This window comes from Somniosus microcephalus, chromosome 6 (genome assembly GCF_052327205.1).
Source record: "Somniosus microcephalus isolate GS21.2 chromosome 6, FLI_Smic_1.0, whole genome shotgun sequence".
Classification (NCBI taxonomy): Eukaryota; Metazoa; Chordata; class Chondrichthyes; order Squaliformes; family Somniosidae; genus Somniosus; species Somniosus microcephalus.
Genome location: NC_140992.1, coordinates 232,267,946 through 232,285,721, shown reverse-complemented (window position 1 = coordinate 232,285,721; position 17,776 = coordinate 232,267,946). Strand labels below are relative to the sequence as shown.

Below are 17,776 nucleotides of genomic sequence, written 5' to 3'. Positions count from 1 at the left end.
GTCTCCCCCGTGTAATCACTGTCTCCCCCGTGTAATCACTGTCTCCCCCCCATGTAATCACTGTCTCCCCCCCCGTGTAATCACTGTCTCCCCCCGTGTAATGACTGTCTCCCGTGTAATCAATGTCTCCCCCCCATGTAATCACTGTCTCCCCCCGTGTAATCACTGTCTCCCCCGTGTAATGACTGTCTCCCGTGTAATCAATGTCTCCCCCCCATGTAATCACTGTCTCCCCCCGTGTAATCACTGTCTCCCCCCGTATAATGACTGTCTCCCGTGTAATCAATGTCTCCCCCCCATGTAATCACTGTCTCCCCCCGTGTAATCACTGTCTCCCCCCCCATGTAATCACTGTCTCCCCCCGTGTAATGACTGTCTCCCCCCGTGTAATGACTGTCTCCCGTGTAATCAATGTCTCCCCCCCATGTAATCACTGTCTCCCCCCGTGTAATCACTGTCTCCCCCCCCCCCCCGGTGTAATCACTGTCTCCCCCCCCCCCCGTGTAATCACTGTCTCCCCCCGTGTAATCACTGTCTCCCCCGTGTAATCACTGTCTCCCCCCCGTGTAATCACTGTCTCCCCCCCGTGAAATCACTGTCTCGCCCCGTGTAATCACTGTCTCCCCCCCCATGTAATCACTGTCTCCCCCCCGTGTAATCACTGTCTCCCCCCGTGTAATGACTGTCTCCCCCGTGTAATGACTGTCTCCCGTGTAATCAATGTCTCCCCCCCATGTAATCACTGTCTCCCCCCGTGTAATCACTGTCTCCCCCGTGTAATGACTGTCTCCCGTGTAATCAATGTCTCCCCCCCATGTAATCACTGTCTCCCCCCGTGTAATCACTGTCTCCCCCCGTGTAATCACTGTCTCCCCCCGTGTAATGACTGTCTCCCGTGTAATCAATGTCTCCCCCCCATGTAATCACTGTCTCCCCCCGTGTAATCACTGTCTCCCCCCCATGTAATCACTGTCTCCCCCCGTGTAATGACTGTCTCCCCCCGTGTAATGACTGTCTCCCGTGTAATCAATGTCTCCCCCCCATGTAATCACTGTCTCCCCCCGTGTAATCACTGTCTCTCCCCCCCCCCGGTGTAATCACTGTCTCCCCCCCCCCCCCCGTGTAATCACTGTCTCCCCCCGTGTAATCACTGTCTCCCCCCCCCCCCCCCCCCGGTGTAATCACTGTCTCCCCCCCCCCCCCCCGTGTAATCACTGTCTCCCCCCACGACCCCGTCTCCATCAAGGACACCGATCTTGCTCCCCCACCAGCTGGGAACAGCTAACTCAGCACAGACGAGGAATGCTGAGCGGCGGCCGGCGCCGGGAGCGGGCTCTCGCGGGCGGCGCATGCGCGGTCAGTGCGGGCGGCGCATGCGCGGTCAGTGCGGGCGGCGCGAGGCGGCCTGGCGGCCGTTAGCGAGCGGGAAACTTCGGGCGGCCCGCCCGCGCTACGGCCCCCGACACCGTGAAACCTGAGAGGGGGAAGTAGAGAGAGACAGGGAAGAGGAGAAGGAGAGAGAGGGAAGAGGAGAGAGGGAAGAGGAGAAGGAGAGAGAGGGAAGAGGAGAAGGAGAGAGAGAGAGGGAAGAAAGAGAGAGAGAGAGAGAAATTTTTTGAGCTTCAGGCCCCGAGTCCCCCCTGCGCGAGGGTGAGGAGGAGGTGGGGGGTTGCTAAACACAATATAAAACTCAAATAAATTGTTAATTAATTCCCTAACACATAATTCAAATATTTACCTTACTTCCCTAACACACTGAAAGTGTGGGGAAAAAATCAAGATGGCAGCCACTCACCTCGGTTCAGAAGGATAAGGCCCGCCCACACACGCACCGATTGGTCGACCGGTCAGGTCACCGAAGCGTAGGATTGGTCAATCGTCGAGTCACTCGACACTCAACTGTAGGAAGGAACCCGCCGTCCGATTGGTCGACCTCGACGTCACACGGTCGCTAATGAGATGCTAATGAGCAGAACGCTGAACGTTTTTGGGATACCGCGGGCGGGATTTTTGTCCGGCCAAAACGTAAATACACCTATGACTGGTCCGGAATCGCAAGCTTTCTTTTGAGGCGACGCGCGCGTCGGTATGCTCTGTAACTTTCAAACGTATAGAACACAGACAGACAGACATCGGGACAGACAGACATCGGGACAGACAGAAGAGCCGCTTTATATATATAGATATTGGAACCTTAAACATGGAGATGCCCATTCATTAACATGTAAGACATCACCTTTGACAAAGCACGCTTACCTTCAGGGAAATTGGTTATTCCGATTTTTTCATTGTTGTCCTCAAATGAAACAGTTGGCAGGTCTTCATGGAGGAGATCAATAATTGGCCTGTCATCTCTGTCAATGTAGGATTCCAGCAGTGATTTTATATACTCCTTTATGCCAGGATAAAGGTCTTCAGTGTCTTGCAGCACATTGAAAAAATGAGCGCAAAGCTGCTGACCTCTGTGGCTCAGCATGTCGAGAAGAGTTCGCCCTTTATCAATGTCTGGTTTATCTTTTACTACATTGTGGTCATCTTCAGAGATTATTTTCTTCTCCATCAAAAGGTTTAAGAGTGGCAGTATGTTTGGACTGATGTAATTAACCACAGTACGACGACCCTCTTCAATAGCATGCATGGCCCAGTCTTCCCGTTTCATTTTTGATGGAAAATATTCAGTATTGTCACAAGCACCTGTTAAGAATGGCATGAAGACATTTAAAATCAAACATTACCAATAATCAAATTAAGCTGTCTAAAAGATGTGAGCGTGTCCGTTCTACCTCCCGCACATCTGCCCTCACCCTTGCCCCTTCCTCCCGAACCAAGATAGAGTTCCCCTTGTCCTCACCTTTCACCCCACCAGCCTCCACATTCAACGGATCATCCTCCACCATTTCCGCCACCTCCAGCGTGATTGCACCACCAAACACATCTTCTCCTCACCTCCCCTTTCAGCATTCCGAAGGGACCGCTCCCTCCGCCACACCCTGGTCCACTCCTCTACCACCCCCAGCACCCCTTCCCCTTCGCCCGGCACCTTCCCGTGCAAGCGGAGGAGATGCAACACATGCCCTTATACCTCCCCCCTTCCCACTGTCCAAGGCCCCAAACACCCCTTCCAGGTGAAACAGCGATTTACTTGTACTTCTTGCAATTTAGTATACTGTATTCGCTGCTCACGATGCGGTCTCCTCTACAATGGGGAGACCAAACGCAGATTGGGGGACGGCTTTGCAGAACACCAGTCCGTAAGGGGGACCCCGAGCTTCCGGCCGCCTGTCGTTTTAATTCTCCGCTCCACTCCCACTCAGACCTCACCGTCCTCGGCCTCTTGCATTGTTTCACTGAAGCTCAGCGTAAGCTCGAGGAACAGCACCTCATCTTTCGATTAGGCACTTTACATCCTTCTGGACTCAACATAGAGTTCAACAATTTCAGATCATAACCCTATCATATATACATTTTTCATCCACACTTTTTGTGTGTCTTTTTTTTTCCTCTCCCACATGGCAGCTGTCTTTCATTCTGCCAGCGCAATTCACACTTCATCTAGAGCCATCCTTTGTTTCTTAACCTGTCCCATTACCATCTCCTTTTGAATATCTCTTAATGTTTCTTAACCTCTCCTGCCTTCTATCCTATCACAGACCTTCCCTTTTGTTCTTTCATCCCCTCCCCCCTTTCCCAGCCCCTGCACTTGCTTAAAAATCTGTTCCATTGCCTGCTTTTTCCCAGTTCTGACGAAAGGTCATCGACCTGAGACGTTAACTCTGTTTCTCTCTTCACAGATGCTGTCTGACCTGCTGAGTATCTCCAACATTTTCTGTTTTTATTTGAGATTTCCAGCATCTGCAGTATTTTCTTTTTGTAAAAGATGTGAGATTTGGTTATTACAGCAAAAATAACTGGCTTATCATTTTTCAACAGCCGTATAATTCTACGACCTGCCATATTATTTTTGTCTGGCGGCTTTATATCATGGTTTGAAGTACTAATTGTTTTCTTCGTTTAGTAGGTTAGATTATACACATACCAGAACAGTTTTTGCCTAATAATCCTAGTTAGTGTTTATTATTCCCACTTCTGCTCATTTTTGCTCTAGTAAGTGGGCACTGGAGTCACCATTGCTGTCCGAAGCTAATGCTGGAGCCATCTTAATGCAGGGCAAAGTAGAAATGTCTGTTCTTTTTTGAGTGAAGTTCTCTGGTGCCTGCACTGCTGAGTAACATAGCAGGCATGCGAAAAGTTGGTCATACCCACATCAGCTGCTTTAGGGGTTTAAGCACACAAGCCTGGAATTTTTGCAAGGTTCTCAAGCAGGAAGTGGGTGAAACCCCTGGAAAAATAGTGCACATTATGTAAAATGGCCATTTATGCCATTTCTCCAAGGCCTCCACAGCCGGAAAATCAGGAGAACCCCTCAGAATTTCAGGGCCATAACTATTACTGTGAGAAGTAAGTATCTTTTACTTTTCTCTTTTAGTCTACCAAGTTTCTCTCCTCTCCTCTTCCTTTCATAAGGCATTGACTCCTTGCTCAAGTATGGTTCTATAGGCATCTGTTGCTCTCTGATACCTGATCCATTCTTCATGTATGATCCTGCCCTACCTGGCATTCACACATGCTCACTTTCAGCAAGATTTGCTGCATAGCACTCTTAATTTTAGTACCCCTACCACTACTCTACCATAAATAAGCCAACTCCACAGAGGGCATGAATCAAACCTGGGACCCTCTTAGTCATGAAGTAAACATTTAAAGGGTATATTTTCTTGTTCGTAAAGTTAAAGAAAAAGTTCCCAAAATACTAAGAATATATTGAGCAAAATGGTGCCATTCAGGTATAGAGGACCAGAATTTCAGTCCTCTTTTCTACGACTAAACTGCTAATTAGATACATGACATCACAATGAGACTGTTAACTTTGGTAAAAGGGACAGCAGATGGGCTACCGACTCTTCAAACTTAGCAATCTGGTTAATATTTTGGTATCCTGGTGGGTACCTCCTGCTCATTTCACTAGGGGCATTTTAAGAGCAGTTAAAGCATTCAGCGATATCCTAGAAATTACTGTGCGATATTACCGTATGGACACTTGATGTTATGACATTCCTCTGCCCCTTTTTTTTCCCAAGGCAATAACCCATCTATTGTAAATGGGTTCATTGCCTCCATTAAAATAATAGACAAGGAATTCAACTAAATGCATTAAGCGCCTGTATCCTAATATTGCACACAATAATTTGTAGGCTATAATATTGTACACAGCAATGTACAATGTTAAAGGATTTCTGTTTAGTTATTTAATCATGCCCACTTTGGCACAGATTATAACAATTCTAATTTTTTTTTTAAACAGCAACTCACCTTTGATTTCTAAAACAACTATTTTTGAAATAGTTTCCTTTAGAGAGTCATGCTGGACTTCAAAAGAATACGTCAGCTTTCTTTTTGCAGCTTCTGCACATCTGAAGGTGAGCTGGGATATTAAACTATATGTTCCACTTCCTTTGTGATTTTTCAAAGTCATGGCAATGTCATGTTCTCCTTCTGTGAAGTACATTGTTTTGTCTTGTTCCTGTTCCCTCTGAAAATAATCTTCTATCCTCCTGTATTCACATTGTTTTACAGAAGATGAGGGGCTGTCCCATTTACTGATGAGAACTCGCTCGACCTCTTCCTCTCTGTACCAAGAGACACGGATTGCTTTTGGTTTGAACCAGAGAACTGCACAAGCCAGAGAGAGTGGATCATCCACATGGAAGTGGCTTGGTTTAATAATATCTGTCACTTTGGGAGAAACTGAAAAACAAAGAGGAGCAGAATCACACCGTTGTTCTTAACTAAAAAAAAACTTTCATTCTAGTACTGTGTTGCATTGATCATTTTCCCACCATTTAAAATTTATTTTAGTGCTCCGTTCTCTTTGGATAGAAGCTAGGTGAGGCCCTTCAACTGAACTGATTGGTTGACAACCGTCAATCCCAGTGAACAAAAGTTGATTTCTCCTGTGAAATGCTGACAACATGGACTGTAGCACTAATTGTCAGCTTAAAAAACCAACAGCTATGCAAATCTGGTTAGAATGCCTTGTACATTTGAATGTTGTGGCTGAAAAAATAATTACGATGTAGGGTACCAGGAACAGAAGGAAATAGTGTTATCTTTAAAATTGGATAATCATCACTGGGTCACTGTAATTTTCTACCTTACACCATTGAGGGAGCATTATCACCACACGGACTGCAGTGGTTCAAGGAGACGGCTCACCACCACCACTTTCTCAGGGCAACTAAAGAGGGGCAATAAAGGCAGTCTTGCCAAAGTCACTCGCATCCCGAAAACAAGTTTAAAAAGAGATTGGTTATTTACCTTTTCTTTTATTGCTGTAGAAAATAAATGTTCCAAAGCAAACAACTGCTGTGATCATAAAAGTTAGAAAAATAGTGAGAAATGCTCCCGAGTGGATTCTTGGGTTGGAACCTATAAAAATCGCAAGACCAAAGAAGTGTTATTGATTATTTGCTGCTCTTTCTCTGTGCTGACTATAGCAAGACTGTGCTTGTGGCAGAAAACAAAATCGTAAATTTGGTTGCAGCACAGCATAAAGCAACATCACATTTAAATAAGTGAAAGCACCCTTTATTGATAAATGATGCAGAAACTGCTATTTCATGTACAATGTCTGGTGAAATGGACAAGACTTCTGTTGGTACGTCAAGAGGCCTTTCCATACTCCATCTTGTGTTATAATTCTTGACATTTTTAAACATATCTATATTTCAGAGGACCCCTAGTCCTCCACAAATGGAATTCTTTCAACAGTAAAAAGTGAAACTTGTGACAGTTCGGTGTCTGCATTGCCATTTATATTGTGAGGTCAATGTGAAAATAGTCACTTATTGTTCAAGTATCCCACCCAGCCCCACTCTGCACCCAAGATGTATGGCATGACACAAGCTGCCCTATGTAGGTTCTTCCACTAAGTCTGTCTAATAGCTGATGAGGAAACTGAGACTTGAGACAACTAATGCTGGAAGGTGTTAAATGGAAGTTACTTTCTCATATATCCAGGGTCCAATACCTAACATGATTGACTTGCAGAGAGGTAAACAGCTACTTCTCAAGTTACACAACCCCAAATAGTATGGTGTATGATATGTGTCCATGCTGTGGTCAGCATGATGATGGCAATGCACTCACACATTTTATGGTCAGTTCTGATGCTCACTTCACCACTTTCAGGAGCTCTTGGTACCTGCTAGCCACCTAGCAAGGACTCAAACCTGCATAGTTACAACTGTCTCCGGGGGCGGGGGGGGGGGGTGGGGAGAGGGGTGAGGGAAAGAGGGGCAGGGTGGTAAACTGAATCTCTTTGGCGTCAAGATGGCTCCAAGATGATACAAGTGGTTATAGAAATTCAGAACTAAGTTAACTCGCTGTGGCAGACATGTAATCCAATATCTGAGCCAAGCGGATCCCAAAAGCAATGTTGATGACTGCCCTGCCAGGCTGGCTCACTAATGGAATCTAGTCAGTTCATTAGGAGTAGGCTCATCACTGGGGGATGGAAATTTTACCATTGGTTTGCAGAGTTATCTGGAGCCAATGAGTGGGCTTTAGCTGTAGCACTATTCCTGTCCCCAAGCCCTGGCTCTGCCAACCTACACCTAAGCTCGCTAGGCTTAGGAGAGTGGGTTATGTCCCAAAGGGGCGAGTGTGTGCATTCCATATTGAAATTCAGAGACTCTTAAACATGTTGATGGGTTTACCTATGTGTCGGATAGCCGACTGACCAAAAGATAAATTATTTGGTTTAATCTTTACTAATGACTAACTAACAGTAAAAAACTGTTTCCTTGCATATTTTGACCTAGGAACAGCAGAATGAACTTAGAAATTCCACATAATTCAGATATAGTATTAATATTCAGAATACTACTGCTTTGTTGCTTGAACTTTCATATGAATTTACTAGAAATGTATGTCAGTATTTCTATTGTAATACCTCTGCGAACGTTTTCTGAAAAACGTTCAACAATTCTCCGCATTTCAAAGAACAATCTGAATGACGAAGAAAAACGGGTCCAAAATGAAAATATAGCGCGGCTCATTGTAAGGAACAGATGTTTACACGTGTAGGAACTGGATAATGTCTGTTCCTTATAATGACCCATCTGTTGTGTGGCTTATTTACACAAATTCAAATCAAGTTTCCCTAAGTGAAAATAAAACAGAATTCCTGCTATATTAGAATCAGTAAAATGAAATGCTCCTCGTCATTTACTAGATACCATGCTCCTTTATTATTACTCACCCTTGATGGTCAAACTAACAGCTTTTTGTAGAGGTGTCTTTAAAGCTTCATGACTAACTTCACAGATGTAATAAGCTCCATCATCTGTTTGGTTGCCTTTGATGATTAGGAATGAAAGCAGATTAAATGTCCCATCTTGATTTTGTTGAGGTAATCCTGTAACTGCTCTTGATGTGATATCAACTTGGTGTCCACTGTCTTTTGAGACACTTTTTAACCAAGAGACAGAGTGGTTTTCTGGATAAAAGTTTTTCATTTCACAAACGATTGTTTTATCTTCCCCAGGTTCAATGATAATGTTTACGGTGTTTACTGAAATTGTAGGAGGTGCTACAAAGGTAAAAGGAATAAGGATAAATATTGTATTCCTTTTATGAGCTTTCTTTATTGATGTTATCTTAAAATGCAACGCGCTCATGTTAGCCATTCAAAGGAACAGGAGTTCAGCAAGCCTCGAGCCTGTTCCGCCATTCAATGAGATCGTGGCTGATCTGTGACCTACCTCCTTATTCCTGCCTTTGCCCCATATTCCTTAATACCTTTGGTTAACAAAAATCTATCAATCTCAGATTTAAAATTAACAATTGACCTAGCATCAATTGCTGTTCGCGGAAGAGAGTTCCAAACTTCTACCACCCTGTGCGTGTAGAAGTTTTTCCTAACTTCATTCCTGAAAGGTCTGGCTCTAATTTTTAGACTATGCCCCCTCGTCCTAGAATCCCCAACCAGCGGAAATAGTTTCTCTCTATCTACCCTATCCGTTCCCCTTAATATCCTGAAAATTTCAATCATATCATCCCTTAACCTTCTAAATTCCAGGAAATAAAACCCTAGTTTGTGTAATCTCTCCTCGTAATTTAACCCTTGGGAGTCCAGGTATCATTCTGGGAAATCTGTGCTGCACTCCCTTCAAGGCATCTGCTATTTATTTACAGCAGAATCTAAAGGCTGATGTTCATTCGTTCAATCGGGCTGCAGATCACTCGGCATGGGTTTAATTACATTTTAGGGTAACATACTCTTTAGATACTACAGTAGTTAGTCACTAGAGAAGATATTCTGTCCCATCTGTTTAACATAATCAAAAAGTAAGCAGCATAGAAACAGAAAATGCTAGAAAACACCCAGCAGGTCAGGCAGCATCTGCAGAGAGAGAAACAGATTTAACATTTCAGGTCAATGACCTTTCATCAGAATTGATGAAATACATCTTATAATGCAACAAGTTCATGTTAGCCATACATTTGTTATTTATTTACAGCAGAATCTAAAGAACATAAGAAATAGGAGCAGGAGTAGGCCATAAGGCCCCTCGAGCCTGCTTTGCCATTCAATAAGATCATGGCTGATCATCGACCTCAACTCCACTTTCCCGCCCGATCTCCATATCCCTTGATTTCCCTAGAGTCCAAAAATCTATCTATCTCAGCCTTGAATATACTCAAAGACTCAGCATGCACAGCCCTCTGAGGTAGAGAATTCCAAAGATTCACAACCCTCTGAGTGAAGAAATTCCTCCTAATCTCAGTCTTAAATGGCCTAACTCTTATCCTGAGACTATGTCCCCTATGTCTAGACACACCAGCCAGGGGAAACAACCTCTTAGCATTTACCTTGTCAATCCCCTTCAGAATCTTGTATGTTTCAATGAGATCACTTCTAATTCTTCTAAACTCCAGAGAGTATAGGCCCAATCTACACAAACTCTCATCATAGGACAGCCCTCTCATCGCAGGAATCAATCTAGTGAACCTTCGTTGCACCGCCTCCAAGGCAAGTATATCCTTCCTTAGATAAGGAGACCAAAACTGTGCACAGTACTCCAGGTGTGGTCTCACCAAGGCCCTGTACAATTGTAGCAAGACTTCCTTACTCTTATACTCCAACCTCCTTGCAATAAAGGCCAACATGACATTTGCCTTCCTTATTGCTTGCTGTACCTGCTTGCTGTAAAGGGTGACATTCATTGGTTCAAAGGGGCGGCAGATCACTTGGTATGGGTTTAACTAAATTTTAGGGTCAGCCTCTACTCTTCAGATACTACAGCAATTAATTAGTCATCAGAGAAGATATTCTGTCCCATCTGTTTAACAGTTCTGATGAAAGGTCATCGACCTGAAACGTTGGCTCGGTTTCTCTCCCCGCAGTTGCTGCCTGACTTGCTGAGAGTTTCCCAGCATTTTCTGTTTCTATTTCAGATTTCCAGTAGCTGCAGTATTTTGTTTTTGTTTTAGTAAGCAGTATACCCAGGCTGACAATTCTGAATTTGTCTTGTTCAACTGCACTGGTCGGGAATTTTGATTTCAAAGTTAAAGCTATGTTCTGGCCTAAACACAATGGAAATTGTGGCAAAGTCAGGAACATTGAATTTCTGTAGGAAAAGGATATTTTGAGCTGTTGCCTTATGTCCACTGGGACTGAGACTGCATCTGCCCAGTCATTTCATGGAAGGATCTATAATTAGCTATCAGAGGGAACAGATGTTTCGTCCCAACTGCTTAGGCTGAACATTAGTTCAGTTTGCTGAGGATAAACAACATTACTCCAACTCACTTTGCCATTCAGTACGTGTGTGTTTTATTTTAATTTGCAAGTGCTGGAAAAGACAGAAACAATTACTGCGGATGCAAGTAAGTTTGCACTGGTATTTTTCACAGATATCGCACTGTTGTAACAGTATCACACAGCTGGACAAATTACCTACTTAGTGAGTGTCTCATTCCTACAGTTCTATCTGTATCTATAACTATCACTAGTATAGATTAATGCAATTACATACATTAAATTGGCTGAAAGGACAAACACATTTATTTTATTTGAGAAAAGTCTGATGTGGTGACGTTTTTATATCCAACTGACAGCACACTTTGCTGCATTTCTGGCACTTCAGCTGAGTCCAGCCAGTTTCAGATTTGATTTGATATCCTCTCCCCTCCTTCCTCAGTACAGTGGCCTACTCTGGAGTGTGCTATAGTTTAATCTGTGTGAATGCCCAAAACATACTGGCCTTACATTTGATAGAGTCCACAATTAGGGGCCATTTAATTTCTGCTTTGACTTTTATGGTGGTTCTGTGGTCCTTAAATTTTACATTCTTCTTCTCTAACATTGATTATTATTACTGCTTTAAGTAAGTCCCTCAAAGACACATTATTCATTTGTATCTTTCTCTAATTACCATCGATTCTGTCTTTACAAAGTATTTACAGCAGAGGACCAGGCATTCGGCCCAACAGGACCATGCTGGTGTTTATGCTCCACACGAGCCTCCTCCCGCCCTACTTCATCGAACCCCATCAACATATCCTTCTATTCCTTTCTCCCTCATGTGTTTTATCTAGCTTCCCCTTAAATGTATCTACGCTAGTATCTTCAACCACTCCCTGTGGTAGCGAGTTCCACATTCTAACCACTTTCTGGGTAAAGAAGTTTCTCCTGAATTCCCTATTGGATTTATTAGGGAGAAAAGAGCCTGAGCCTGTTCAATCTTTCCTGATGGGTATAACCTCGCAGTTCTGGTATCATTCTAGTAAATCTTCTTTGCATCTTCTCCAGTGCCTCTATATCCTTTTTAGAATATGGAGACCAGAACTGTTCACAGTACTCCAAGTGTAGTCTAACCAAGATTCTATACAAGTTTAACACAACTTCTCTGCTTTTCAATTCTAATCCTCGAGAAATGAGCCCCAGTGCTTTGTTTGCTTTTTTTATGGCCTTATTAACCTGCGACACCACTTTTAGTGATTGGTGTATCTGTACCCCCAGATCCCTCTGTTCCTCTACCCCATTTAGACACTTAAGGGGAAAAATTGAGTCGCGTCCCCTTTGGAGCACTAACTTCGCTGGGGCGCTACTTTTAGCGTCCCGAGAAAATGAGCACCCCCATGGCCGAAATTCACCGGTAGCTCCCCAAGAGGGAAGCCAGGTGCTACTGGAAGTGCCCCACCTCCCTCTTGGGGTGCTACGAGTGAATATTGCGCCGCGCCGTGGTACTGCAGGCCTTACTCCCCATTCTTAAAGGGGAGGGGCCTAGCCCAGCATGACCCGGGGCCCGGCTGGGCCACCAGGGTTCGGAGTGTCGGCAAAAGAGCCCGGCACTCAAGAGATGTGCCGGGCTCACAGAGCGCAGCCGGCACTGTGCAGGGGGGCTGCTCAGGGGGCCGGGGATGGCAATGGGGGCAGCTGCTGGCAGGCGGCCAGCAACAAAAATGGCCGCCCGGCACCTCCCCTTTAATCTGCGCTGCCCCGGCTGCAGGTAGGCCCCCCTGACCCCGTCGGACATAGCGTCCGGTGGTAAGTCAGGGGGCATTACCAAAGATCGCAGCCAGGGCGCGAGCGGGACACTGCGCATGGCAATGATGTCATCACCAGCGACGCAGTGCCACAGGGCGCTAACGGGAGGCGCAAAGCAACCAAATTTTTGGGCCTTATTTTCCAAGGAGTATGTGGCCGCCTTATTCTTCCAACCAAAATGTACACTTATCTAAACCTTTATCATGTTTATGACTGAATCAATGCTGCTTGTGGTCATATCAATTTCTTCACAATCTTTTTCAAACTCTAGTACTGTGTTGTTTGAAAAATGAACATCTTTCAGTAATTTGCTCCTTTTCCATTTAATCTTTTTCCGTGCACAGCTGATTTCATAATGCATTGTGTAGCTGGCCTAAATCAAGAATAATACGTTGTTATGCAATGCCAGCCTTTATCACAAAACAATTTGATCGACCATCAATTTTAACTGCATATTTAAAACCTGCATTCAGACAGTGGTGCTATTTTGTTTTATTTGAATACCACCTAATCTCACAACTACCCTAAAATTTAGCTTTGCATGTGACCAAAGATCTTTTGGAAAAAAATCTATAAACCTGATGAGATTCCATTGAAATTTTTGGCTTTTCTTAATTAATTGTTTTTGGGACAACATTTTGGTTCTTTCTGAAGCTTCACTGTTGCTGCCTCCATTTTATTGATGTGTACTGCCTCTCCAATACTTTTTAACAGAAGTGTCTTTATTACCTTTCCTGTAATCCACAGAAAGGTCATCACACTGCAGAGATCGAACATTGTTCTGTCTTTTTCCTTTGGAATTTTGCCAATTACATTTTTCTTATAATCCTCTGGGCCTGTCTCACAGATCCTTCAAAAAGCAACAAATCAGTGGCTCACTACTGTTTGTTACGTTATCTATCCCAGTGGTGGCCTTCTTTTCAATTTCCAAAATCAGTGTTATTGTACTATTTCTTGGGAACTTGGGAAATTAAAGTATTAAAAATCTGAATCCCGACCCCAACCCGTCTACTTCCAGTTTTAACGGAGGCGGGATGGGATGGGCAGCTAACCTGCTCCCAGGAGGTGGGTCGCCCATTTAAATATTATAATGAGGCTGGCATGCCTCAGATTTAACCACTATTTTAAATTTAACTCTGGCTGCCTTTACACTTAGTTCCTGGTTCCAGCATCCCTGCCTAAACCACCCCCCACAAAGGAGAACCCTCATACGGCCTGGGGAAGCTGCAACACAAGACTACATACATGCTAAACAGCGGAAGCAGCATGCTATAGACAGGGCTAAGCGATCCCACAACCAACGGATCAGATCAAAACGCTGCAGTCCTGCCACATCCAGTTGTGAATGGTTGTGGACCATTAAACAACTAACGGGAGGAGGCTCCATGAATATCCCCATCCTCAATGATGGCGGAGCCCAGCACGTGAATGCAAAAGACAAGACTGAAGCGTTTACAACCACCTTCAGCCACAATCACACAAGCCAGTCTTCAGCCAATTCAATTCACTCCACGTGATATCAAGAAACGCTGAGCGCACTACATACAGCAAAGGCTATGGGCCTGACAACGTCCCGGCTGTCGTGCTGAAGACTTGTGCTCCAGCACTAGCTGCGCCTCTAGCCAAGCTGTTCCAGTACAGCTACAACACTGGCATCTACCCGACAATGTGGAAAACTGCCCAGGAATGTCCCGTCAACAAAAAGCAGGAGAAATCCAATCCGGCCAATTACCGGCCCATCAGTCTACTCTCCATCAGCAGCAAAGTGATGGAAGGTGTCGTCGACAGTGCTATCAAGCGGCACTTACTCACCAATAACCTGCTCACTGATGCTCAGTTTGGGTCCCGCCAGGACCACTCGGCTCCAGACCTCATTAGTCCATGTTTGGACCAAGGCTGTAATGAGGTGAATTCCAGAAGTGAGGTGAAGGTGACTGCCCTTGACTTCAAGGCAACATTCAACTAGTGTGGCACCAAGGAGCCCTAGTAACATTGAAGTCAATGGGAATCAGGGAGAAAACTCTTCACTAGCCGGAGTCATACCTAGCACAAAGGAAGATGGTTGTGGTTGTTGGAGGCCAATCATCTCAGCTCCAGGACATTGCTGCAGGAGTTCCTCAGGGCAGTGTCCTAGGCCCAACCATCTTCAGCTGCTTCATCAATTACCTTCCCTCCATTATAAGGTCAGAAGTGGGGATGTTCGCTGATGACTGCAAAGTGTTCAGTTCCATTCGCAACTCCTCAGATAATTAAGCAGTCCATGCCTGAATATAGCAAGACCTGGATGGCATTCAGGCTTGGGCTGATAAGTGGCAAGTAACATTCGTGCCAGGCAATGACTATCGCCAACAAATGAAAGTCTAACCACTGCCCCTTGACATTCAACAACATTACCATCGCTGAATCCCCCACCATCAACATCCATCCAGAGGCTGGGTATTCTGCAGCGAGTGTCTCACCTCCTGACTCCCCAAAGTCTTTCCACCATCTACAAGGCACAAGTCAGCAGTGTGATGGAATACTCTCCACTTGCCTGGATGAGTGCAGCTCCAACAACACTCAAGAAGCTTGACAGCATCCAGGACAAGGCAGTCCGCTTGATTGGCACCCCATCCACTACCTTAAGCATTCACTCCCTCCACCACCGCGTACCGTGGCTGCAATGTGTACCATCTACAAGATGCACTGCAGCAACTCGCCAAGGCTTCTTCGACAGCACCTCCCAAACCAGCGACCTCTACCACCTAGAAGGACAAGGGCAGCAGGCGCATGGGAGCACCACCTCCTCCATGTTCCCCTCCAAGTCACACACCATCCTAACTTGGAAATATATCACCGATCCTTCATCGTCACTGGGTCAAAATCCTGGAACTCCCTTCCTAACAGCACCTTCACCACACAGACTGCAGCGGTTCAAGAAGGTGACTCCCACCACCTTCTCAAGGGCAATTAGGGATGGGCAATAAATGCTGGCCTTGCCTGCAATGCCCACATCCCAGGAACGAAAAAAAAAAAAAATTCCACACTCACCTGTTACTGACAGGGTAACTTGCCCCATTGCTTTATCAGAAAATATTGTAACTGTGCAGGAGTATGATCCAATGTCATGAATAGTAACATTTTTTAGGAGTAAAGAAGCATTTGCTTTGCTTATTTCATTTAAAAAGAGACTTGATCCTGGTCTATAGCTTTCATATTCTCCAAAGTCGAACACACAAACTGCTTTTTCATCATCTCCCACTCTGTGGTTCCATTCAATCACAATGTATCTCAAATTAAGCACAACAGTGTGAGAAAATAAGCAGCCTAGCAGGACATCTTCACCAATTGTGGCACTGAACACAGCTGGGCTGACCACCACCTCCAGGGTAGCTGCATAAAAAAAATACATATATAAGGAAATAGGTTCTAAACATGGGTAATAAATCATTAATTGGAATACATTTTTTATTTAGTAAAACTCCACAGGGGAGAAATACAATTCATGGCCATCACTTTAGCGGCCAAGAGTTGCAAAATGTGGGGGGCACCTTGGCCACCCCATTGGTGCCCAAGGCCGATCTGATGCCAAATTCAGATGGGCCTGTAAATGGTGGAGCAGCCTGCCCACCTGAAACAGGCATCAGGCTGCTTTGCTACACAAATCAGGGCCCTATGCCAGTTGTAGGACGGCAATGCAAAATTCAGGTACAAATGGGTGGAGCTTGCACTGTGCAAGTTGTGCCGGGTCATGAGAGGCCTAACCAATGGTCCTTAAGCAGACCGCTGGAAGCCGCTCAGAAAAAGGCCACAAAATATTTTGCAAGTTATAGTTTTGTGTAGCCAGAAGGCTTAAATAATGGTTCCTTCCTATGTACAGATTTCAAGTGAGCTACACAATACTGCACAACTGCAATTTCGGCTTTTGAATGGGAATATCAGCAACTTCTCCCATCTGTAGAAACACTAGGGGGGTGATTTTGTCAGCCCTGGGGAGGTGGGTATGGAGGCGGGACTGCCGGGAAAATGGCAGAATCTGGGAGCGGGTACCCATCCCGCCCACAACCCGCCTCCGTGCCATCTTCCCAGGAGGCAGGTACCTGACCCGTGCTGGAAGCCGCCTCCTCAAGGCGGGAAGGGGATTAGTGCCAATTAACTGCACGTTAACAGACAGTTTTTCGGATAATCCCTATTTTGCGACCTAAAGTGTGGGCTTCCCGATGGCTCCGAACCTCGCCAGGGTCAGCGAGGTGAGCCGTGGGTCTGCGAGGGTCGGAGGGGCCGAAAAGTGCGCTGTGCAGGTGAGTGATGAGTGCAAGTGTGGCGAGATAAATGTGTGAGGTGAGTGTAGAGTGTTTTAGTAAGTTTACTTACCTTTGCTTCTTCCTCCAGGTTTCATCCCTTTAGGCTGTGGAGCTGCCTCATCTCACCGGCAGAGAAAGCAAAATGGCCGCTGCATTCTTAAATACAGCAGCCTTCTGCTTTCTGCTCAGGGAAGCTTCCTAAGTGAGTCTTCAGTAAAGGACCCAACTTAGAATTCTGACAGATCGTCAGTGATTGACAGCTTCACAGAGCTGTCAAACGATGACAATTCATCTGTCAAAAAATCATACGCTGACATTCTCTGTCACCGGCTTTCCCTTAATTGGCCTGCTAAGCCCACTGGGCGGGCTTAACAAGGTCAATCAAGGGAAAATAGCGTGGGTTGGCCGGACGTCGATGGAGACGGGACTAAAACCCGACAAGCAGCAGTCCTGCCTCCAGCACGTCCTCATTGATAAAATTACCCCTATGATCTCCCTAACAGTACAGAGAGATCCCACACTTGGCAGGAATACAACAACAGAGAGGCCTCTGATTTGTTTGATTGTATATCCTCGTGTTCATATTTAACTAAGGGAACAAGTATGACTACTATTCCTAAAAGGAAGTAAATCCATGGCCCTGATATTTAAGAGGAGGGATGCGGGTGAGGCCAAAAATGGCTGAAGAGCCCGGCAAGGACGGGGACGTGGAGGTCATGTCAATCATAACATTTTGGAGGCTCCTTCAGGGACCAGGAGTACTGAAAGAGGCACTTACCTTGTGGAGCTGCCCGCTCCTGCCTTGCTTTCACTGCCGAGATTCCTGACCCCTGGGAAACCCGCGCAGCAACAGTAAATTTGAAGTCGGGCTCCCAATTGC

General features: G+C 45.3%; 1 protein-coding gene across 1 annotated transcript in view; it reads right to left on the bottom strand.

The window, feature by feature from the left end:
* Positions 1–17,776, bottom strand: part of LOC147116518 (uncharacterized) — a 40,254-nt gene that overhangs the window by 20,602 nt on the left and 1,876 nt on the right. Inside the window, exons 2-6 of the mRNA XM_085992051.1 lie at positions 15,644–15,985; positions 8,321–8,650; positions 6,376–6,486; positions 5,371–5,805; positions 2,257–2,694 (exon numbers count right to left, since the gene is read on the bottom strand). Of these exons, the coding sequence (XP_085848177.1) occupies positions 2,257–2,694; positions 5,371–5,805; positions 6,376–6,486; positions 8,321–8,650; positions 15,644–15,985 (1,656 nt within the window). The remainder of the gene's footprint in view (positions 1–2,256; positions 2,695–5,370; positions 5,806–6,375; positions 6,487–8,320; positions 8,651–15,643; positions 15,986–17,776) is intronic.